The sequence below is a fragment of the Balaenoptera borealis genome, assembly GCF_965194805.1.
Source record: "Balaenoptera borealis genome assembly, chromosome: 4".
Taxonomy (NCBI): Eukaryota; Metazoa; Chordata; class Mammalia; order Artiodactyla; family Balaenopteridae; genus Balaenoptera; species Balaenoptera borealis.
This window is the reverse complement of record NC_138861.1, coordinates 35,461,056-35,486,226: the sequence shown is the minus strand read 5'-3', so window position 1 is coordinate 35,486,226 and position 25,171 is coordinate 35,461,056. Positions and strand designations below refer to the sequence as shown.

General features: G+C 37.9%; 1 protein-coding gene across 4 annotated transcripts in view; it reads right to left on the bottom strand.

Moving 5' to 3' along the window:
* Positions 1-25,171, bottom strand: part of HHIP (hedgehog interacting protein) — a 95,919-nt gene that overhangs the window by 32,343 nt on the left and 38,405 nt on the right. For all 4 annotated transcript variants that reach the window (XM_082390023.1, XM_082390024.1, XM_082390025.1 and 1 more), the window contains exons 5-8: positions 5,803-5,954; positions 5,250-5,423; positions 4,480-4,623; positions 585-706 (exon numbers count right to left, since the gene is read on the bottom strand). In XM_082390023.1, the coding sequence (XP_082246149.1) occupies positions 585-706; positions 4,480-4,623; positions 5,250-5,423; positions 5,803-5,954 (592 nt within the window). The remainder of the gene's footprint in view (positions 1-584; positions 707-4,479; positions 4,624-5,249; positions 5,424-5,802; positions 5,955-25,171) is intronic.

The following is a 25,171-nucleotide window of genomic DNA, read 5'->3' as shown; positions in this document are numbered from 1 at the left end:
AAATACTCTAGTAATCATGTTATTAAAAATAAGATCTAAACATTCCATCTTCATGACTTGGGTAAATAAGTCATGTTTTTATAAGTCTATTACTTTGTTTTCTCTAAAATAAACACCTTTAAAAAATACATTCTTATTTGAAACACTTATAATTTTCCTAATTGCTGAGACTAGTACGTTGGGTATTGAGAAATTTCTTACCTTCAACACTTGATTTTTTCCTCTGTATATAAGATGTTAAGACAAGTTCTCCCTTATATATTAAATAAATAGAAGGTATTCATCTCGATTCTCAGATGAGCAAAATATAAACTGCTAACTTTTGAAGGTCCATTAAATTTTTTGGACCTACAGAGCACCATTCAATCCACGGGAAAGGTAATTACCCAAATGGAACCCCAAGAGCTTGTAAGAGTCACTGGACCTTTAAAAAGTGAGCAATTGATGCCCTCACCATGGTTAGGCCAGTATTTTGATGCTTTCCCAAATGCTCATTTTGCAGAAATCCTTTTCTCTTCAATTAATATACTAAAATAAAACAAAGCCCAAAGTAAAGCCAAATCAACAAATTATGCTCTACTTACCATAATCTTTTCCCTTAATTATCTGTAGGATTCTGGCTGATGATCTGTTCTTTCCGTTGGAGTCTGAACAAAGTATTGTTAAATTGATGTTTATGTCAGTGGGGTGTCGATCCACAGCACATCTGCGACAAAATGGGGGTGATACCCATGAATTCCAACCGGGGTATCTTCTAAGCTCAGACCAGAGATTCCTGACATAGGAATCCTTTGTGGGCTGGCAAGGATCCTATGGGCAATTTAATTTGGAACCTCTAGAAACCACCGAAGGAAACATCCTGTTTGCTTACTCTGCTGAAGTTTAATGATCTCTGGAGTGTATTTTTTAATTTCTCCTGGTATCTACCTCCATCATGAATGTGCACACTGACCTAGAACATTCGTTAGTCTGTTGTTAAGGAATAGCACATGTATAATACACTGGTAAAGTATAAGAGTAAGAAAGGTGGCACCATCAATTCACATCTGCAACACGTGCTACAGAACACTTGGTCCCCAGCTTAACGATGATTCAGCTTTATGACGCTGTGAAAGTAGTACACATTCAGTAGAAACCATACTTCCAATTGCGAATTTTCATCTTTTCCCGGGCTAATGACACGTGGTACAATCCTCTCTCGTGATGCTGGGCAGTGGCAGCTGCAGCTCCCACCAGCCACTCTGTCACGAGGGGAAACAACGATACACTGACACCGATTCTGCATCCCCACAACCATTCTGCTTTCCACGTTCAGTACAGTACTCAATAAATGCCATGAGCTATTCAACATCAAACAGGCTCTGTGTTAGAAGACTGTGCCCAACTGTAGGCCGGTGTGAGTGTTCTGAGCACGTTTAAGGTGGGCTAGACTAAGCTATGATGTTCGGTAGGTGAGGACCATTAAGTGCATTTTCGACTTAACGGTATTTTCAACTGCCGATGGCTTCATCGGGACTTAACCCCATCATAAGTCACGGATAACCTGTAATAGTTATAGTATTAGTTTTGTGTTTCTTACATAGAATCACTACGTTCTAAAGTGTGGGCTGCTCTAACGAAGGAAAGCATGCACTCCAGTTCAAGGAATAAAATAAAGCTGATCCCCACAACCACTGAGGTCTTTCACGTGGATTCTGACTTTGTGTTCACCCCCCAATCTGGGGCCAGAATATTTCTGTGACTTAAGCCACTGACGGTAAAGTCCATGGGGATAGGGACCACTTCTGACCTCATTATCACTGTATTTCTACTCCTTAGTTCAAACCCAGGAATACAAGAGGGGCTCAATATTTGTTGAATGTTTAAGCCAGTGAGTGACTAGGTATGGGAGTTTGGGTTGGGGGAAGAATGAAGTTGAATAACATTTTTGAAGTTCTTACAAATTTGGAAAACAGTCTTGCACTGTTTTTAGGTTTCTCAAGCTTGGCATTATTGACATTTGGGGCCAGATATTTCTTTCTTTTGGGGGGAAGCGGGGGTTGTTCTGAGCATTATAAGCTATTTAGCGGCATCTCTGACCTCCATACACTCAATGTAGCATGATCTCCTCCTTCCAATCTGTGAAAACCAAAAATGCTTCTAGATATTGCCAAATGTCCTCTGGGGGCAAAATCATCCCATTGAGAATCACTGTTTTAGGCCAATAAAATAGACTAATGAAAAAAACAAAATCACTGGGGCTATTAAATAAATTACAAAATTAAAAAAATAATCTGAGAGTAGATTCTGGGGCTTAAGAGACATAAGAGTCATATGCAGCAATTATTAAGCAACAACAACAGTGAAACAAAACCTGTTGGCTCCAAATGATCCTATTCATATTAGCCTGACCTGCCAAAGGTGGGTTAGTGGTTCTGTGGCCACAGTCACTTTCTTGTCCTCATTAATTCAATGATTCGCAGGATACAATGTCTGGCAGGGATCCTGACACAGACCTGCTGTGACTTAAGGTGGAACCAAGTCCATACAGGGTGAGAAATTTTTCCTGTACTGCTTTTCTTTTGAAAATGGAGAAACTATGACCGAAAAAGGTTTGTGTTTCTAACAAAGAAAGAGCAAAGAGAAATTTGGCCAGGTCTCCCAAAGGTGGAGTTGCTGGAGACCATGAGGTCTAGCTCTGACTGAATATCAAGTCCACCAAGAACCACTTGGCCTTTGCCTTTTTAACCTTTAGTCTCACATAAAAAAGAGCACAGACAGTGAAACTTCTCAGTATGATACTATAAGGATGGATCCATGTCATTTTACATGTGTCCAAACCCATAGGATGTACAACCCTAGGAGGGAACCCGAATGTAAACTATGGTCTTTGGGTGGTAATGATGTGTCAGTGTAGGGTCATCAATTGTAACAAATGTACCACTTGGGTGGGGGAGGTTATGTATGTGAGGTGGCAGGGAAATCTCTGTGCTTTCTGCTCCATTTTGCTGTGAACTGAAAACTGATCTAAAGATTAAGGTCTTTAAAAAAAAGGCGGGGGGAGGTGCCCGATGCCAGCTACCTCAGAGTGCTGGCTGACAGTCATCAATCAGATGATGGGCACATGATACGTGGTTTGCTACTCTGCACCAAGGTGCTTAGTAAAAGCCAGCTTTACTTTTAGCCAATAATGATTTTAGCTTCCTTTCTGCTTTATTAAATCCTCCTTTGCTTGAAGTACTCTTGGAGGGAGGCAGACTGTTCAGCCCTCTACCGTGGGAAGAGGTAAGATTCCACAGCACGGGGATCTTGCCACACGTAAGGTCTGTAAGGCACCTCGCCCTGTGTTTTCACACTGAGGGTCGGGACCCCCCGGGAAGGTTGCATGAAGCCTCCAGTGGGATTGTGGTGACTCAGGCTGCTCGACTTCAAAGTGCTGCTTTGTGGTGGTATCTGCCGGTTCTGAGCTCTAGGAATGGAATGTGACCGTTTCATCCACATCCTGAAGCCACCTTAAGTAGTCCCTGTCGCCCAGATTTTAAGATCTGCTGAGATGCCAAAAAGGAAATGAACTGTAGACTTGGACTTTGATGGAGGGGAGATGAAGGGCAGGAGGGATTATAAAAAGAAAAAGTTCGACAAATACTCACCTTGCACGTAGTGAACACTCAATAAATATTAAATAGCAATAATAACTAGTAAATGAATAAATGTGGCCAGATACCCCTTAGTATGAATAACAGACCACAGATTAGATAAAGCTTTCACCATAGAATTGCTATATTACACTTCCTAGCATTTTTCAAGTATACCCCAAATTTCTCATTCTACATTCTTCTTAGCGGTCCTTTCTTTATGGTTCATTGTAGTAAACGGTCAATCTGAATTCCTTTAGTATTTGTAATTTCTTTCAAGTAAAAAAATGTTAACATTTAGCTCAATTCCTTCCAAATGACACTGCGTCATCATCTGTTAAGTGAAGCTATGATAATAAGAACCATAATTTATTTCAAATCCGTCACGTCTGTCAGATACTCTATTTGATTCTTCACTTATAGATCTGTATTTAATCATTACAGCATCCTTGCAAGGTGGCTATTACCATCCTCACTGAATGTATTTATAAGGAAATGAACATTTAGAGCGGTTTAAGGAGACCAAGTTTATCATCTGTCTGAATTGTTCAGATTGAAGTCTTCATCCTGACACCCGTCCACCAGTGTTTATCCAATAATAACTCTCCAAAATGTTAAGGCGATATTTCTCTGTGAACTTGTCCTCTGCCTTGTCTAATCTGCCTTCTCCATCTGCTTCACACATTAATAGAAGAAAGAGGGCAAAATACTGGGTAAGACAAGATAATGAACCAGTGTAATTTGAGAGGCATAACCTTGGATACCACTCTTGGCTGCTCCGCGCCGGGAAACCCTCTTTCTTTCCCCACTTTGCGAATCCCGGCCCTGCTGTAAGGCGGGAGAGAGGACGGGCTTGTGTTCTCACCTGCCTGGATCGTGGAGGCCGTGGGCAAACACTTCCGGGGGCTGGTTGGTGCTGTTGAAGTGCGGGTTGCTCCTGGGTATGGAATAAGGCACGTGGCACATGGCAGTATCCACGTCCAGCCGGAGCACGGAGCCTGTGAAGTCGCTGAGGAATGGGAGGACAACGTGAGTGCCTTCCGTTTTTGTTACGTATTGCACCTACACTCAATGCAGGGGAGTTGCCCTATGGCTAAAAAAACCACCCCCCGCCCCCCATTGGAGACAAAATTATCAAAGTTCCAAATTCCATATCGTGGCAAATGAAACCAGAGGCAGTTTGGTTCCAGACAAGTGGCAGCACCGAGACACAGCTCGACAGTGGCTGAAGGCTGCAGCATTCATTGGTGGTGCGCCGCTTTTGGCATCCGTCCTCTAAAATTTTTTTTTTTTTTTTTTTTTTTTTGCCAAACCACGTTCTTAACGTCCCCCAGGAAGCTCCGCTGGACAATGTTGGTCCATTAGGTAGAGTGTCGAAGGCAGCAGGTGTGTGCAGGGCAGCTACTGCACAAACCCCACAGCAGGAACTCGTTTTAGGTCATCTCAGTAGAGCGACTTTCAAAAATATTATAACAGCATATTTATTTGAATTCCTCTTCATGTTATAAATGCAGATGCTGATAATAAAAGTTGACTATTTAACCGAGGTGATATAATTCAAAGACATAAGTGATATAACTCACTTAAAACATTTTACCATCAAGGGGCACCTGTGTTTTTGTGTGATTTTTTTACCTTAACCCATCCATTTCTTCCATATCATCCAGAGTGATCATCCCGTCACCGAGGATTATGTACAGAAAGCCGTCAGGACCGAAGAGCAGCTGTCCTCCCAGATGCTTTCTGTGGAGTTCTGCGACTTCAAGAAACACTCGGGCTGTTCTCAGATCAACCTGATGGGGATTTTTTCTACGTGGTGGGGAGGAAACAAACCATGATTGTGAAAGATGTAAGGTGAACCCACAGAAAGTAAATAGGGCACAGAGGGGGAAGCAAACACGTGGCATGTAAATAAGCAAACATACTGAAAATGTAGCCAGTAAAAATTACTGAAAAATTACGTTAGCCTCTAGGTTTCCAAAGTGGCATTTAAGTTGAAAGAGAATTGTGGAAAAGTGCCAAAGCTACCATTTTTCGCAATTTTCCTTAAAGACACACACGGGATTTTTAAGCCAGATGGAGATTGGGGTTTAATTATTGCCACCTGATGGTTAATTATTTGTAACTTCTAAACAAAAAATTATAAAGAGATAATGAGAAAATAAGGTTACATGTCTTTTACTGGTACCTGGATACTGTGTATTCCACAACTCTGAGAATATGGTCATGAGGCCCCATAGCCCACCGCTCTTGGTTGGTGGTATAAGACACATAGAGCTTTCCATTTTTCTTGTAATTGGGATGGAATGCAAGGCTTAGTAGTCCTCTTTCATCTCCTCCCTGCAGTCAAATGAAAAACACAAAGAATTGTGAAGTTAATTATGTTCTTTATTGTGTTTCAACTGGAACCCCCAAAAGAGTCTCTTTCTTTCTCCTGGATAATCTTTGCCCAAACTCTTTTCTTTTCTTCCTTGCCTACTGCACAAAAAGGATTATAAAACATTTCACTTTGCGGAACTCTTTAAGGGTTAGAACAAGACAATTGTCTTGTGTGGTTATCTATGCGCAAGACCCTTACACCACTTTTGTCAAGTGATTTGTGTATGTAATCTGGGGAAGCTAGGAAGACAAGTTTAAGTGCTGTGAAGAATTCTTTGCTGGGTTACTAGGTTGCCTGTAGTTCACAGAAGACAAATAAAAAGGTTCATAATCAGCAGTGACTTCTAATCCAAGTCTCCAAAACCTAAAACACAGTGTGGGCTGCCAACTCCCACTGTCTTGGCAATCTGTTTAGAAAACAGTTAAATTGCTTGTGTAATATGTAAACCTTTGTTTTACCCTGGAGGCATCTACATCAGTTGTCACAACCGTGGTGGTCTGTTCATCATAGCTAGGTAATAAGCAGCCTTGGCCTCTCTACATGGAAATGAGGTATTTTTACATATATCCCTTCGCTGCCTGGAGTTTTTTTCCTTATAGAAAAATGGAGAAATGAAAGGAGAGCTAAAAGCCAGGGCTGGGATGGGGGTGGGAGAAATCCTAGAGAGGAAAGGAGACACTAGGAAATAAAAGAAAAATCCCAAACAACCTTCTTTTGTTATTGTATGAATGTCAAGAATTGTATACATTAGGCATGCCAAATGCTGTAACAATTAAAACATCATCGTGTGCTTAAATAGAAAGGCATTTTATCTTTATTTTCTGCTAATTCAGCTCGATGAAACTCAATATGGTCTTAGCATTTGTTTTATCCCACAAGTAGTCTAGGAATTTCTATAATGAAATCAAAGTATCTAAAATTATCTAGATCAGAGACTTCAAGTTCATATTCTGGTGAGCCAAGGAGCACTTCCTCTGTACTCTGCTGAGTTATGCACAGCGGCGAAAAACGTGGCAGAAACTGAAGGTTGCGACTGCCGCTAGGACATCACCTTATACACGCTGTTTCATTCAACAGCACAACATTCTTATGGCAAAAAGCTGTAAGTTACTCCTTAGAAGCGTTAGAGGAAAAAAAGTCTCTAATACTGCCATTTCTTCACAAGGCTGTGCTCAATCAAGGAAACGCTCTCCTGCCTCTGTCCCCCAGAATAGCATGTGTTACTAACAAAGCACAGAACTGTTTGTAGTTTGTGTGCTACAAGGATTTGTGAATTTAAAGCTTTAGGCATAAAAGTTCACTTTTAATAAACACTGTTTGTTTTATTTCCCAGATTAGAGAAAAACTGCTTTCAGAGGTATGCCATCCAAAGCGGAAAACATCCAAACTTTAAGAGTGTGTAAATAATAAAGTGGATGCAAATATCCCAGACCTACCACATTATTATTCAAATGTCAAAAAAGGCAGCCTTTTCATTTGCATATCACGACATGATTAATTTTAAGCACAAGAACAAGAAGGGTAAGTCTCTATGACTAGGATTTATGAATGAGCCTTGTTTTTTTGGGTCATCTTGTTATGATGATTTTAATATTGACTCAACATTGCTGTTTTTCTTCTTATATCTTCAGTAAATAAACATCTCTTGCCTTACTTATGAGATATTGAAAACAGGGATGTATAACTAAGATTCGATCGTAGAAAAGCCACTGCACATGTAAACCTCCTTGATAGATGTGTAAGGAGGCCTAGGGGTGGGATTTAGTTTGTGATTAATTCCTCTCCGCATATATTTCCCTCTAAAGCTGTGAATGCAGGGTCAGTACTGCAAACCCACTTCACAAATGTTTGCGTTCCACTATAAGAAGCCTTTTGTTGAAAGTAGTTCTTTTGTAGTTTTTAATCAAATCATCTGAAAGACAATTTGAGCTGGCTAGCAACATCGTTTAAAACTGTGCTGGTTGCTTTTCGGGAATTAGGAACGTAGAATTCATGCACTGTAGAGAGACAGATGGGAAAAGAGATTGAAATAAATCCACAAGCGATAGAAGACAGTCGTTTACCTTCAAGATTCACCTATCACACGAATGAATTTAGAGGGACATCACTGACTTTTATTAAAGGGCCAAATATGGAAACAGAATGAGACATCTGAATGACAAGAATATAAATCAAAAAAGTCATTTTAAAATGTCCTGAATTTTTCAGGTTATAGGATTTACATCTGTGTAATCATTACACGTGATTTCATTTTTTTAAAGTCAACTTCCAGGTGTGAAGTAGTGTTCTGGGTGGTTTAGAAACATGACTAATGACAAGTCATTTCAGAGAAATACTCACTTTCATAACTATATTGATGAAAAAATTTAACGTTCTACATGTAAATATCCTAGAGTGTCTCTCGAAACTAGCTTTTAAAATTATATCGTATAACACAACTCTTAAATGCTCAGAGATTGGGAAGGAAGGATATATGACTGCTGTCAGGAGATTTAGCTTGAATTAGCCTGCAAGTTATGCTGTCCATTTAAAGTATGTTCCTGACAAATCATAAAGATGGAGAAGTATGTCCAAAATATTTTCCTTAGTCATGTGAGAAGCAGCAATGTGTCCAAATATTCACATTATACTTTGTACTTTGTTACTAATACCGATAGCTTTGTGTACACATCGTGCTTCTGGGAGCGTACATCACTGCCTGAATCAAATGGGCAACAAGTAATTTACAAGCAATACTTTCGGGTTTCTTCTGTTTGCCTAACGCTTTTTTTCTTTTTTTTTCCAAAGAAGGTTTAACTTTGGACCAGGGTCAGAGGCCATAATGCCAGAACCACCACTAGACATTTGAGGCTTCCAGACCCTCTGTGGTGGCTTCAACCCTAGTCTTCATGGGCACATGGCCGCCTGACAGCCTGAGTGTTGCCCCTGGAGTCAGGACTGGACCAGCAGCCCAGCTCTCCCAGGCTCAGCAGAAAGCCCTTGTGTCAACGTTAGACTGTCTTCTTATTCCTTCCCATCCTTTCCCCGCGTTATGTGTAGCTTTATGGAATTGAAACCATGCCCTTCTTCCAGAAATGTCAAATTACTGAATTGTTTCTGCTGAGCATCTGGGGAGAATGAACCTCTAGTGAATTTAATTAGTTCAGCCAAGCTGTCTTAAAAGGGAGACAGACACATTCGTAGAACGGCAAATGGAAGATCTGCGGTGCGGGGAGCCACACCTTTCAAAAAGACACCGACTTCTGACATCATACTTTTGAAAACGGTTAACCCAATGTCCAAAATGTTGTCCTTAGTCATGTGAGAAGCAGCAATGTGTCCAAATATTCACATTATACTTTGTACTTTGTTACTAATACCGATAATTGTGCGTGCACATCGTGCTTCTGGGAGCGTATATCACTGCCTGAACCAAATGGGCAACAAGTAATTTACAAGCAATACTTTAGGGTTGCCTCTGTTTGGGTAATGCTTTTTTTCTTTTTTTTTTCAAGCTCACTGACTGAAGCCTAAACCAAGCATCATCGTAAGCTACCATGAGCCCCTCTCTTCCCCGTGCTCAGCCGTCTCAATACCACATCAACTTCTGGACAGCCCCTCACCAAGCACCAATGACTCCTCAAAATCAGGTAGCTGAATGATTTGAAAATAATGTCCCTCTACACTTTGGAACCTTGAGATTAACCCAGGTTTCAGAGTAAATCATAAAACCCTCCTTAGGGACTTTTAATAAGTAGTTAACTGCCGTTCTAATTCTCATTCAGCTCTCAGGAACAATTTCACAGGGTCAGCAGAAAAGAGACAAAACCCCAAAACAAAGAGTACTGATGACTTTCACGTAAGTACAAGATCAGATCTAGTCCTATAGTTTTGAGATAAACTCTTCCTTGGTGAACACATGGACGTTCTAACCAATTGACTACGAATATTCTTCTTTGAAGAAAATGAAGCATCTATTGAAAAACACAGAGAATCATAAGGTGATTGTAACAAGAAGTATGTTTTTCTTTTTTAAGAGAAATTGTGGGGCATGGCCTTTCATTATGATATTTTAAAGAAAACACTCCAGTGTGTTCATACTTTCAATGCGGTTAAAGTTAATTTTTTCTGACTTCCAACTTCTTTAAAATTTGCCTTAATATATATACATTTTTTTCATTCCTGTGCCTTCATATGTCATATTTGGCAATTGACTTGTGTCTTTTAGGAAACAGGACTGGGTAGCACTGAGCTGGGAGCACCATTTCTCATTTTTCCATAGTTTGCTTAGTGACCCTTTGGCAAGTGACTGGCTTCAAGTTCAGTGATCTAGACAACAGCCTTATGGTATAGAGAAAGCAAGGAAACATAGATTAAAGTAACTAATGCACTGCTAAATTCAAGATATTCCTTGTTACCCCCTTGTCAAAACAATTGTGTATTTAACATTCATTCGACAAATATTTATTGAATACCCACTACGTGTTAGGCATTGTACTTGCCACCAGGGATAAGACAATCAGTGAGAACCAATTCCTGCCCTCCAGGAACTTACCCATGGAAGCAGATAACAAAGTAAGTTTTCAGTTGTTTCATTCCTCCCATAACTGCTTTATGATGCTGATTTGGGGTGAGGGTATTTAAACAGTGCTACACTATTAGAAATATGTATGGCCCAAACACAAGTATTAAGGAGAGTAAATACCAACTCTGGGTAACTTCTGACACCGTATCACTGAGGTTTCTCCACTGTAAAACTTGGTAAGAAAAAGAAAAAAAATCTTGGTTTTATAACAGATAAATTATTAATTGTCATTTATTAATTGTCATTTACACGTCTATGTTTCACTGGCACACTCTCAGGAGAGGAACAAGGGGACTTGGAAACCAATGTGGGCCCCTCCTAGTGCAAACCTGTGCTTCTTAGACTGGAACCTTTTGCTGTTTAGAAATGACAGATAGGTTTGTTTGAGAATTATTAGCTCAGATACAATAGCAGGTGTATTGGTTTTCTCTTGCTGCTATAAAAAATCACCACGAACTTAGTGGCTCGAAACGATCCAAATCTATTATTTTAAAATTTGTAAGTTAGAATCAAACATGGGTCTTACTGGGCTAAAATAAATGTGTTTGCAGGGCTGTGTTCCTTTCTGGAGGCTCTAGGGGAGAATCCATTTCCTGTCCCTTCCAGCTTCTAGAAGCCATCTGGCATTCCTTGGTTGATGTCCTCCCCCCTCCGTCTTCAAAGCCAATAACAGCAGGATGAATCCTTCTCATATCTCATCACTTTGACCTCTGCTCCCCCTTCCACTTTTAAGAATTTGTGATGACATTGAACCCACCCAGATAATTCAGTATAATCTTAATTCCAGTGCAACCTCAATTCCCCTTTGCCATGTAAAGTAACGTATTTACAGGTTCTGGAGATTAGGATGAGGACATCTTTGGGGGAGGGGCATTTCCTGCCTACCACATGGCTATTTTAATCTATTTTTTAAAAGGATCCAAAGCATCGATGACTTGAGCCATCTTGGCCGTGCCCTGCTGTAAGCACCCTGAAACAGGAGGCCGGTGAACTTCACCTATACATTCACAGAGAGATACCTAAGGAGAGCGCTTTCACAGCAAGCACTCTCCCTCAGTTGTGAGTATTGCAAGAACAACCAACACTCTTCAGAGTGAAGTGAAAGCACCTTTCAGAATGGAGGAGGAGAAGGCGGAGACCATCTTTTAACATGTGGACATAGATGAATTCAGTCAAGAGCAAAACTCCTGTGTTAATCCCAGGATGCAAAGAAGGTAAAATTCAATGTGGGCAAACCATTTCTATGGAGGATTGGAGGATTTTAAATGGAGGATTTTAAACTCACTAAAACTGTGTTATTTTGCTTTGTTCATAAGTTTTGAAACACACTGTAGGGTATTCATTTCTCCAACAACTCCTGGAAGAGATGAGAAGCATTGCTTTTCAATAGTTCCAAAAGTCTAATTTGGTCTCAGAAAGGAGTCAATCCCCTGAGGCCCCTGACTTAGTTTATGGGAGGGACTGCATGATGTGGTCTGTGCTATACCAAAAAATGTACTTGGTCCTTGGCCCTGGATCTTGGCACAGAGCTCCTAAAACCATTGGAATTTCCTGAGTGAAAGGAGTGTCTTTTGTACTTCATAATGAGCCCTGTCAACCTTACCTGAGTTTATGCTAATGAAGGGACTCTTGGTGGGCCCCCAGCTAGCTTCAGAATGGGGGCTGGTAGCCAGAGGAACCAAAAAATGTGATTGAAGGATTGGAGCTTTCAGTCCCACCCACCAACCTCCAGGGAGGGGAGAGGGACGGGAGGTTGAATTCAATCATCGATGGCCATGATTTCATCAATCATAGCTGCCTAAGAAGCCTCCATAAAACCTTAAACAATGGAGTCCGGAGAGCTCCCAGGTTGGTCAACACATTGAGGTGCTGGAGGGTGTGGAAGTGCTGGAGGTGCCCAGAGAGGGCACGGAAGCTCCATGTCCCCCTAACTCCCATACCTTGCCCTGTGCATCTCTTCCATCCAACTGCTCCAGAGTTATAGCTTTTATAACAAACCCGTAATAGTAAGTAAAGCAGTTTGCTGAGTTCTGTGAGTCTTTCTATGAGTTATTGAGCCTGACGGGGAGCTTGTGGGAAGCAGAAATGTGGGTAGCATGGGCACCCCATTTGCAGCTGGTACCTGTAAGGGAGACAGTCTTGTAGGACTGAGCCCATCATCTGTGGAGTCTGAGCTAACTCCAGATAGTGTCAGAATTGAACTGAGTTGTTGGACACCCAGTTGGTACTGGAGAATTGGTTGATGTGAGAAAAACAAAACAAAACAGCTCTGTCATTTGGTGTCAGAGAACACTCCAGAAAAAATCCAAGAGGTTCTTTAGCCCATCCTCCTTTCTAGGGAGAAGGAGGTCATGGTCAACTCTATCGAAGAAGTTGAAGTTAGACTTGGAATAATTTGGTAGTGTTCCTGTCATACAAATTTTACTTTGGAAATGAACATTTTAATAAAATATCTTGTGCCATTTTATTACTCACTCTTTTGGCTTTTCTTACCTTCACTGTTCTCTGAGCATGAAACCAGCCACAATATACTGAGGATCTATCACTCATAGTACTAATTCTCCCCTTTTCGTTAACATTTCCTCTATTTTTCCACATTTGGCTTTTCTTTTAAATAAGTCTGTAACTTATTCTAATTACTCTTTTGGTTTCCTGATAACTGAACGCTCTTCACGGCATTGTCTTGTCTCTATAAGGCCTCTTCTCTGCTTAATTGTATTTACCCACTGTTCTAGTTCTTTAGGAAAGTATTTATAATTTTCAAATGCTGGCAGGACCCATGCTTACCTCGACCATACCCACCTGACAAAGAGGTCTGTCCTGCTTCAAATGAATTTGGAGAGCTGCTAGGAGATACCCAGCAATTCAGAGCTTTTAGGAAGTGTTTTATGGGGTGTATAACTTCTGGTATGTAACAATTGGTCCATGTCAAATCTACATTTAGGATTGTACAATTTATCTTCTGAAGGTAGCAAATGCAAAAACAGACTAGAAAAGTACAAATGAGAGGATAAAAGATATCCTAGATGGAGACCAGCTATCTCAAAGTCACAGTACCCTCTTCAACAATTCTCTTCCCCACTCTTTTCAGGCATAAACAAAATAAATCAGTCACAAAGGGTTTAAGTTATGACCTACACAGAGGGAAGATACTAGAAGCGGTTATTTTCTAGAATTTACAGCTTCCCAGCTGCTTCTTATTCCAGGTACTAATATTCTTTTGACATCTCATGCCTATGGGGAAAAAAGTGTATACACATTCAGTTACATATGTAAAAACTGTTATGGTCACAATAATTTATGTATGGGTGTACATGATTTATTTTATACAAACTTTATATTTGTCAAATGGAATCAACTTTCATGTTTCTATTTTTCCCTAGGCTTTTTACCATTTGAACTGTGATATTTGATACAGGATGGCACATTAGAGAGTGGATTGACTTGTCCCTTTTACATTGTTCCAGGCAGCAATTAGCTGCTGTAGAACCTTTAATATATGCTGTCCAATGAATCCAATATGGTATCAGGGAATAGCTTGAGCACTAAGGGCTCTTTGGCTCAATATGTGTCAAGTGTTAATAATATCTGTCATGTTCCAAAGTTCAGTTCTCCAAAACATCTTCTCTAAAAGAAAACAATGCTTCAATAAAACTAAACAGTGTGGAACATCTATTTGAAATGATTACAAAATACCAAAGCTACAAAAAGTATAATAAACTCTTCTTAAAAACAAAATCCTAAACCAGTTTGCAAGGCAGAAATAGAGACACAGATGTAGAGAACAAACGTATGGACACCAAGGGGGGAAAGCGGGGTTGGGGGGTCGTGGTGGTGGGATGAATTGGGAGATTGGGATTGACATAGATACACTAATATGCATAAAATGGATAACTAATAAGAACCTTCTGTATAAAACAATAAATAAAATTCAAAGCAAAAACAAAAACAAAAACAAAATCCTAGCACTAAACACTTTTCTGAAGAAGGAAATGTATAGAGACGTTGGCAACACTTAACGAAAGCAAAGCTCTTATGCTGTATGCTTAGGGTACCTGAAAACAAATTAACAAAAGTTTGACAAAAACTACAAGAATATTCATGGAATTAAAAATGAATAAAAATGATAATTAAAAAAGACTAACTACCTTAAACTCTTCTATTGCAATCTACAGGTTTAATACTTGCTGGACCTTAGATTTTTAAAAGTACACATTTCCTGTATAAAACAGGGTATTCAAATATCTTGTAATAAACTAAAATGGAAAATACTCTGAAAAATGTATAGATAGATATAAAAATTATATGTATATAACTATCACTTTGCTTATACCTTAAGCTAACACTATATTGTAAATCAACTACACTTCAAATAAATAAATAAATAAAAATGTTAAAAACACACATTTTTAGACTGAATTATAAATGAGTAAAATATTGGGCAGCTACATTATTAGTCACAGCAAAATGTCAGATATGTAAATTAGGAACTAGACCAATTCTCCACTAGACTGTAAGCTTCTTAAAGGCAGGGACTTCCTCTTGGTATTTCTAGTGTCTTATAAAGTAGGACAAAGTGTCTCACAGTGGAAGGCTTGTCATAAAAGGTAACATGTATTGAGCTCTTACTATGAGCCAGAAACCACGCTAAGTGATTTGCAAGCATTATCCTGTTTAAAACTTTATAACAACTCTGGAGTTTAATACTATTTTATTATTATCTTTATTTTCTGGATAGGGACACAGAGGCACGAGGATTTGAGTAACTTGCTCCAAATGTGCAACTAGAAGAGGCAAAGCAGAGATTATCTGACTGGAGGAGAAATAATGTAAACTGTTATGTTCTACCACCTCACCAAATATTTCCTAAATGAAAACATGAACAAATACAAAATAGATAGTATTCCCTCATCAGCACCCATTGTTCACGGACTGAGGCAGTACTGAAACAGTCTTACTTAAGTTTACAAAGCTGTGCGGGAGAATAAAATGAAGCTTATATATCAGTTATTTTAACCCAAAGGTTAATTTAGGCTTAAGGCAAGGCGCTGATAAACCGACTATCTGGGAAAAAAATCCTGACTTATGTACATTTCCATGGTGTAAATACTCTTGCCATGGCCAATTTCAAACTGGCAACTTGATGTCTGACTGTGGTGTGTGAAGAGGTGAGCACATCAGCTCTGGTAAACCCTGGACCACCACTGTAGGACATTTCTATTCTCCTTCAAGCCTCTTTTATTCTTTTCCCCACTAGTATTGGGCTCTTATCTTTTATCTCCTGCTTTACAATTTTATCAAACCTATTCCTTTCAATGCGAAGCACTCAAATCTTTTTGTGAATTGAAACGGGGTTCAAAATATTAAATAAATCATTAATTTAAGATGAGGGAGGAGGTACTTTTTTTTACTGGATTTTAGATGAAACTATAGGTAAAAACTAGCATACCACCAAAAAATAGAGTAGAATGCTCAACAATCCTTTCAAGGAGTTTACTTGGTTATTTCAGGGGCAAGAAAGGCAACGGAAAACTCCTTGGTAAAAATCTCTCCTCCCTCTCATAAAGTTGCTCAGATAATCAAAGAAGACAATAAATGCAAAATCACTTTGTAAATTTCAATGTGCAATTTGAATGGAAGATACAGCTATTACAATGGACAGAGAGGTAAGAGCCATCCTTAAACTCAATTGATCCATAAAACAATCAGATATTGGAAGGGAATGTGATTTTGAAGTAGAGAATGTGTAGCCCTACATTTGAATCAGATGAGGAATGCATTTAAATTATGTAGAGGGAGTATTATCTTGCCAGCTACCATCTGAAGAACTTTTGGACTTCAGAAAATTGCAGGCATGGAAAGGCACAGTTATACTTATATTTAGCACCAGGCTTACCACATAGTTTTGATAAAGATCTGTCTATATCTCTTCAGAAGATTTAGATGGTATGTGTTACCAGTGGCTTATTAATGAATGATTTGCAAGACTCGAGGTAATCTGAATTTTTATCCTAGCGTTGAAACATATACACTTGGCTACTGTAGGAATCTTACTTTTTTTTTTTTCAGTTAAAAATATATATAGTGTTTGTATACTCTAAAGTTAAACATAAAGTGATTTCTTTAGTAAACAAGCAAAAGGAATGGGAGAAACAAATTAACCCCAATATTTGTTCTCTAATAATACAGATGGCAAGTCACAATATTTTCTCCCCTCTGAAAACAAACTCTATGTAAAAATGCACTTCCAAGATTTATGATAGAAAAATATGCATTCTTGATATTGGCAAACAGCTGGGAAAATTACCTCAGAGCAATATTACAGATAAAAGACACTGAATTTAGACGCAAATTTGAATATCCAGTTATGAACTAAGAATCTAAAATTATTCAAACAGTATGTGAGAGTATGTACATCCATTAAAAAATATACATATAAAAATATTAAAAATATACATATCCCCAAAGATTTGATTATGCTACAAATAAAGGAAATATTTGTTTATGTTTGGGGAGTTTCAATTTTTACTTCTCTCACTCCCTCAAGGATTTCCTTCGTAGGATTATTCTTAAAGTGTAAATATTTTTAAAAAATTATTAAGTTGACAAATATTGGGCAAGCCTTGTTAGAAAAGCAACTAATTCCTCTGGAACAAGGAAGATGATTTAGAAAATATCTTAACTCCTTCAAACCCCAAAACTGTATTTTACTTAATGGGTAAGAAGAAGTGTCATTCTATCGTCTCACAGCTTGGAAATATCTTTCTTAGAATGACTTGGTCTGTCATAAAGAAAAATAATTTTTCATAGTTTATTAATAAAGGTCTAACAGACGTAAGGATTATTAACTTTTATAAGATAAAGAGTAAAAATTTTAATGAAATTATTAGAAATATTAAATTTTCATATTGAAAGCTAAAGAAATAAAATGAACTCATATGATTTCATTTACCATCTTTAAAGCTAAAATCTTTGCGGCATAAAGTCTGACCATTTTATGTTAAACATTAAACCCAAGGCTATAAAGCATGTTTCCTTGATATTTTCATCTGATTTATACCTTTGTAGTCTGAAAAATCTTTTGTCTCCTGTCAGAAAATGGAAGATTCAGGGTCCTTCCAATGAAAGAAAAGAAATCACAATATTAAGGATTAATGCCTCACTCTAGCTAAGGGTACAAAATTGTTTTAAATGAATTTGACCTCTTGCTTTTATAAAGTTTGTTTTTTATGACGTGTGGCTAATATGATGGTCATGCAGCTAAAAGCATTATCTTCACATCATTATATAGAAATACAACACTAGGATACTTGAGGTTCCTAGTCATGTTTCACTGCTCTTTGCCATTATATATTTCCTATTGTTACTAGAAAGAACTCAAATTGACTTATATGAGAACAAACATTAAACAATTAAGTAAGATTATTGCTTTGAAAAGAAACCTTGAAAAAACCCCCAAGAGTTTAGACCACCAAGGAGCACTAATAAATTTAAGAAAATATGAAGTTTCCTCTATGTGACTTCTCTTGAAAAGTTATGCAATAGATTGCTTCAACTTCAAGGTCATATAAAAATTATGGTACTTTTGAAATTACTTTCTGAGTAGAGTTTGCATTTACATGATTTAGATGTCAATTAAACTTGCAATTTACCCAAATAGTAAAATGAAATTCTTTGAATCTGATATTTTCATTAATCACTATTTTACAAAATGATCAAATTCTAGCAACAGAGCAACATTAAAAAACGATCACTCCAAACCTTCATTTTTACATTAAAAAATCATTCTTACTCCAAAATATCATTAGTTACAAATCAACATTTAGTAAACAAACATTTGCTATGCCTCAGATATCCAAATTAAGCAACTCTTTTTGAAATTTGATATATTACGTATTTATAGTAATTCTGAATAAAAGTAATGAATATATATTTCTGGAAAAATGCATCTTGAATATTAAATTAGGTAACAATTTAAAATATAAATTTTTGCCGTTCCATGTTTTCTATAATCAGGAAAGTATGATACTATATGGCATTAAGTGTGGGAACTATATATTACAGATATCTGAAAAATCTGAAGTCCAGATTAAAGATATGAAAGTGATTATAAAATCAGAATAGGATTTATGAAGAAAGACTAAAGGGAGGGCTGGTATTTCTTAAGTTCACAAAAGAAAAAAATCTGAGTGCACATAACTTGCTTCAAATACATGAAGATTTATTTTAAGGAGGGCAGTGTCTAGCTGTTCACCTTTTCCAGGGAAGTTTCCCCAGGAGGACAGTTTTCAGTGCAAAAGAAGCTCTGTTCCCTATAATCCTTAATATAATGGAAAATTTGCTTTACATATTTAGGGATAATATAATTTTGGACCAAAAGGCAGAACTTGAGGACACTTCTGATATTCAAATTGCCTGAATTAGTGTTCTTAGTGAACTGAGGGAAGAGCCAAACAGGAAAAAGAGCAGAGTTTTCTAATATGTTTATAATTCGACATTTGTAGCAATGTGGACAGAACTGATGACACACTAATTGCCCCATTTTCATTCACAGAATCACCATGCAGAGAGTAGTTCCTGGTTCTCAAACATGGGGCAAATGAAGTGTTTATAAAGGTTCCACTTTCCCAACTGCCAGCGCCACCCCCTCCACCAACATCCACAGCGCGGTTACCATTTATCCTCACTCACTGCACAGCTTTGCTCTCAGATTCCAGTACTCCACTCAATCATCGGGGGGCAAATATGGTGAGTCAGTTGCTCCCAGTTCATTAGGCATCAAATTCCTATTCGTTGGTGTCAAGGATGGGCCCAAGGGTTTAGACAGCCTAGGTTTGCAACTTGGCTCTTCCACTTGTTAGCTTTTTACATGAGAAAGTTACTCAGTTGACTCACCTTCAAAACAGGGACATTTGCTATCTCAAAAGTTGTTGGGAGGTAGTTAATTGAAAGAGTGTAGAGTGGGCCCTGACACAAGATGATGTTCATCAGAAGTCATCCAATGTTACTATATGCCACGGCCAGCTATTGTATTCTAGTTGGGGGAAGAGTCTTTAGACAAGTAAGCCTACAAACAAATGCATAATTCAATGTTGGAGAGGACTAAAAACAAAAGAATAAGGTGTTATTGGAATGCATATCAGGGGGAATCCAATTTAGACTAGGGCGGGTCAGGGAAGGCCTCTCAGAAGACATGCATTCAAGTTGAGACTTCAGGAGCCAGACAATGAAAGGGAAGAAAATTCCAAGGAATGAAAGAATAGCATCTCCCAGAGAGACACTTCATTAATATTGGGTATAATTCTTTGGGAAAAGAGAAATGTAAGGAAAGAGTACAAAAGTACACACACTCTTCCATTCCTGCTCTCTGACCGTGGAGAGTTTTAGGGATCTGAGGTCATGGATGAATAGAGTGAAATAAAGGTGGGTCTTTAATATGAGAGCTGGGTTTGAATCCCTGCTTTGTGACTTAACAAGCTGTTTGACTTTGGGGAAGTAATTTAACACACTTGAACTTCAGGTTTTGTTTTGTTTTTTCCTATTGTAAATGAATTATAACTTCTACTTCATCAGGTTTCCTTTTTTAATGAAAAATACAATAAAAATTTTAAGTTACTAACACTCAACTGGTCCATATTAGCTGCTCACTAATTAGCTCTTTTCTTCCTCATCGTGAGGGATGGAGCGATGGGCTTGTAGTTCATGTACATGACAGTAGGCAACAGAGTGCTATCCTTAAATGTAAGGATGGATTGAGAGTTTAGGATTATATCCAGGGATGAATAATCATTTATTCATTCATCAATTATTCTAACAGAGCTATAACCTCAAACCAAAATGTACAATATAAGATCAGCTGTAAAAGAAATGATAATTCGATTATTCTTCCTAAGCACTTATAGTTTTTTTCATCTTGATAGGGAAAACTATCTTTTCTGTCTTGATGGTTTCAAGTGGAAAACTACGGTTGGGTAAAATGTTTGATTTGTTTCTCATTTGATGGCATGTGTGACAAAGTGACTTTCAGGGTGAGGACCTTGGAAAGGGCATTGCTGATGGCCTTTGGTTTTCTCATGTGTGGCATCTGCGGTAAAGCTGCTTGTTTTACTGTATATTTGTAATTATGTGAAATCAAATTAAGGAACCAATTTTAAAAGGCCATCTTTAGATAGGAAATCTAAATCTACATACTTATTTAATTACATAAATAAAGATACTTAATGTTTGTATTTATACATAACGTGTGAATATAAAAAAAGAAAATATAAACACAAACACATTAGCAAAAACTACATAGATACTTTAAGAATCATCATATGGTTAAAAAAGCAAATTTCCAGAAGCAGCAGTTCATCAGCCGAATTATGGACACAAATATCAGTAATATCCACAAACTGCCTTGTTCTGCTCTTTCTTAAATATTTCCAGACACAAAATATATTGCCTTTTATGTTACACCTATAAGCCTAGAGAGTGGGAATCAGGAAATGTGAAATTACCAATCAAAATTAATATGCATAATATAAAACCTTTTAAGGAATTTTTTTCTTACACTTATAGCCAAAATGTAAGGCCATGTTGATGTGAATATTAGAAATCCAAGTATCCAGAAACCCACATTTTATCACTGTAAAAATGATAAAGGAAGTCATTTCTTTTATTGGAAAATGGGTAATCTTTTCATTGTGTGATAAACAGCAGACTATCACAGATACATGTGAGACTGTCTGGAGAACTCTCAAATATACAAGGAACATTCTTTTGTATAATACCACACATGATCCTAGAGTCGTCTAGAAGCAGGAAATGGCCCGAGACAGAACTGCCCTTACTGATGCTGGGGTGCCTTTGGCATCCATCCTTTGCTGTTGAGCTGCTGAAAACACAGATCAAGCTAAGTTTTCTTTGAATCAAGTAATTTCCTGATATAAATCTAAACGGAGGTAAGAAAACCATGGACAGGATAAAGGACAGCTCATTTTTCTTCTTCGGCTATGAGAGGTTTTTGTTTCTGTTGGCTGTGTCTGACGATAAGAAGAGCCTTACCCCACTTCCTACACACAGGTTTGTAAAAAGCTCATCTGATCATTTAACTCTGCTTCCTTAAAACAATAACAAAACAAAGCTTTCTGACTCTCATTACCTAAAAAATAAGTTCAAGGGATTAGACAGGGAACACAAGACCCTTTACAAGACAGCCCTAACCTCTTTTTCCAGCCTCAGCTTCTGCCATGCTATCTCAATGCTACCTAGGTGTTCACATCCTGATGCCTTTGCACGTGGTTATTTCCTCTGCTTGGAAGACCATCCCCATCTAGTTGCTGGGGAAGAACTTATAGATCTTTTAAGACCCAGCTCCAGCTCTTCTGCAGTCTACTCTGATCCCAGAGCATGCCTCTCTCTTTTTCTTCCTAGCACTTTCTACATATTGCTAGGACACCATATCACTAGCCTATTATGTTGTGTTGATTGTACTTACCAGTCTCCCTACTCCATTAAGAAGAAATCTTGAATGGAAATCAAATCTGATTATTCTTTGACTGTATCCCAGCACTCAATCCAATGGCTGACACCTAATAGGCACTCAAATAGTTGGCAATATGAATAAAAGACTATAAGACCTATAGCTCCATCTCATGTATTACATATATCTTTGCCCCATGCTCTTCTAAGGCTCAATTTTATCAAATAAATCATTTAAGAGGATTTATCTAGAAAAGGTATTAGAGTAAAGCCTCAGTAAAAATAGAAAGTTAACTTCCACCTGGTATTAGTAGAACAAAGGAGCATATTGCTAAAATTTACATTGGATGGTTATGAAAAGCCTTTCTCTAATTGCAACTAGTAATGGTCTGTAAAATATTACTCTAAAATTGTTCTTCGAGTTGTAGACTTATCCAAGCAGTAGTTCAGACAAAAATACAAGGTAATTATTTCCCATTATGAGTTTACTATCATGCTGGTTTTCATGATAAATGTGTAAAAGAGAACTGATGATAATATAGTGGTCCTAGAATTACTTCCTAGAATTAATGTCACTAGAAAACATCAGGTAAAGTATTAAGGGATAATGCCAGACAATTTGTTTTTCTTTATAACTACTGGTCTAGAGCTTTAGAGCTTCAGAGCAAAAACACTAATAAAAGTCAGTCATCATTATGATGTCATTCTCATAATTTCCTTAGAAATAAACCAGCAAGTACAAAAAATATTTATAATGTACGACATCATCTATGTGCCTTTCCATTGCTTAAACTTTGGGTTATATTTAGTGAGATTTTCTGTTTGTTATAAAGAACATCTTCTAGATGAAACAAAATACATTACTAAAAGCCCTCTAAAGTCAAACTACCTTTGTGAATTGCACGTGTGCAGGAGTAGCTTAAACGCTATGAACTAAGCTTAAACTGTATGACCTAATCCAACAACTTATAAAAATATTTTTTTTCATTTTTGTGACCCTAACTCTTTGGAAGATATTTATCTGTCATTGAAATGGTTTAAGTATCTAAAAGAAGCTCCTAAATGATATCTGCCTACTGGTATGGCATGGGCCCTAGATGACATTTATAACATACCAAACTTGCTGGAGAAATAAGTGCGCCAATGACATTTATAGTTATAGTTTTTGGTGCTCTTACTTTAAACCCATAAAATGTCTATGGCCTTTAACCACATCCAATTTATGAGTAAGGGCAACTTACACAGAATAGGAGACACAGGAGAATTGAGAAGTTTTGTGTATATGAGAAAGAATTCCCAATTCTTCCACTCCTGCATACAGCTTCTTAGATGATACATTTCCTCATTTCTCCCATTCTGCAACTGTTTCATCTGGCAGAGTTCATTAATGTCTACCCACTTGACACAGTCTCTTTGACATTTAACATGCTCCCCATGACATGTATCTTTTGGTGTGCGAAATGGACTTGGAGAAACAACAGAACAAAAGAGCCTCAGGTTTCTTCAAATACATCAGACAGGCATAACCCTTCTCCATAAGTTCTAATATTTAGACTCCCAATTTGTTTTGGCAGAAGAATCAAACTTCCCATTCATCTAAGATAGGGAAAGCCTTATCTCACCACAGGTGAGCCTTTTCCCCAAGATTTGCATGAATAATGCATTTTCACCTGTTGGCTGCTTGGGACTTCAAAAAAAGAATCTCCAATTAATTCTACAGAAGGACATTCTGTCAACCAACATCAAATGGACTCTTCTAGCAAGCCACACTTAACTTCCTTTACAATCACATTGCTCCAGGCCAAATCAAGCTTAGCTTCTTTTTCTGCTTCAACAAGATGTTCCAGGGTTGACCCATACTTGGGAACAGAGGCTGATGGGAGCAGGAGCATGATCTGAGTCTAGCTTTGTGTTAGTTCATTATGGAATGCTAAGTGGAGAGAGCAGAGTTGGAAATCAGTGCTGATTCTGGAGCAAAATTTCTTCAAATGTTCACAGGTTGGTTTTTGGATGGTTATTGCACAATTACTAGAGTCAGACAGACAGGAATTTGAATCTTAGTTCTGCCAGTTTCTAGATATATATCATTGAGAAGATTATTAACTTTTCTGAACATGAGTTTCTTACCTATAAAATAGGAATAAAAATACCCAGATTATAGGGCTATTAATAACACCCAGAATTAAAGGAGGTGTACCTTAAAAAGTCTCTGAAATAGAGTGAAACTTCAAAACAGTACATCCCTTTCCCTATCAAGTTAAAAGGTGTATGTAAGTAGAGTATAAGGTGGTATATTCAACTTTGATAATGCTGAAGTGGCCTATAGACCAATAGCAAAAAGATTCCAAAAAGTTACTAGGCACCTGGAACACCAAAAGCACTCAGCAGATCAAATGACTTTTATAGCTTTACGGTCGGGAGATAATTCCCAATTGTGTGAAGAAGGAAGACATCAAAGCATCAGTTTAATCTAGGGCTACTCCACATCTAGAGCCAAAGAATTGGCAGATGCTCACTGATTCTTGAGCATATCTAATACATTTCCTTGGTTCCTACTTGTAGGAGACTGAAATATCCTCCTTGAGGTTGGTAGAAATTAAGCATTAAGTTTGTACTTGTTTACAGTCAATGCACTAATGTTTACCCTGAACTCTTCTACTTCTAGGTAGAAGACTGGTTGTCTAAGAGATGGATTTGTTCCACATTCAGTCCCTTGATTTGTCTGACCAGTACCATTTGTGGGGCTGTACTTTATAGCGAGCAGCAGCCCTTCTCCTCCACCCCAAAGCACTCTACTTCTATGAAAGCAATGCTTATTACAAGGTAGCTTTCCTGGGCAGGACACACGAAGAGAATATTATTAGGCTATCCAAGGAGTTATCGCACGGATGGCTGATGCCTAGACAGACAGACACAAGCAGGATTACCCGCTACATTATTCAGTCAAAACCAATGAATGATAAAAGGACTGACTGAATATAACAATCTATAGAGTGACAAAGCTGTGGTATATTACCAAAGAATAAATCACCCTTGCCCTGAAGACTTGATCGCTTATCTTAAGCCAATCTGTCATGGAGCCTAAAAGATAAAGAGTGATGCCTTGAACAGGAATGATTTGGAAAGAAATCCAGGCTAAGTATCTTTCTT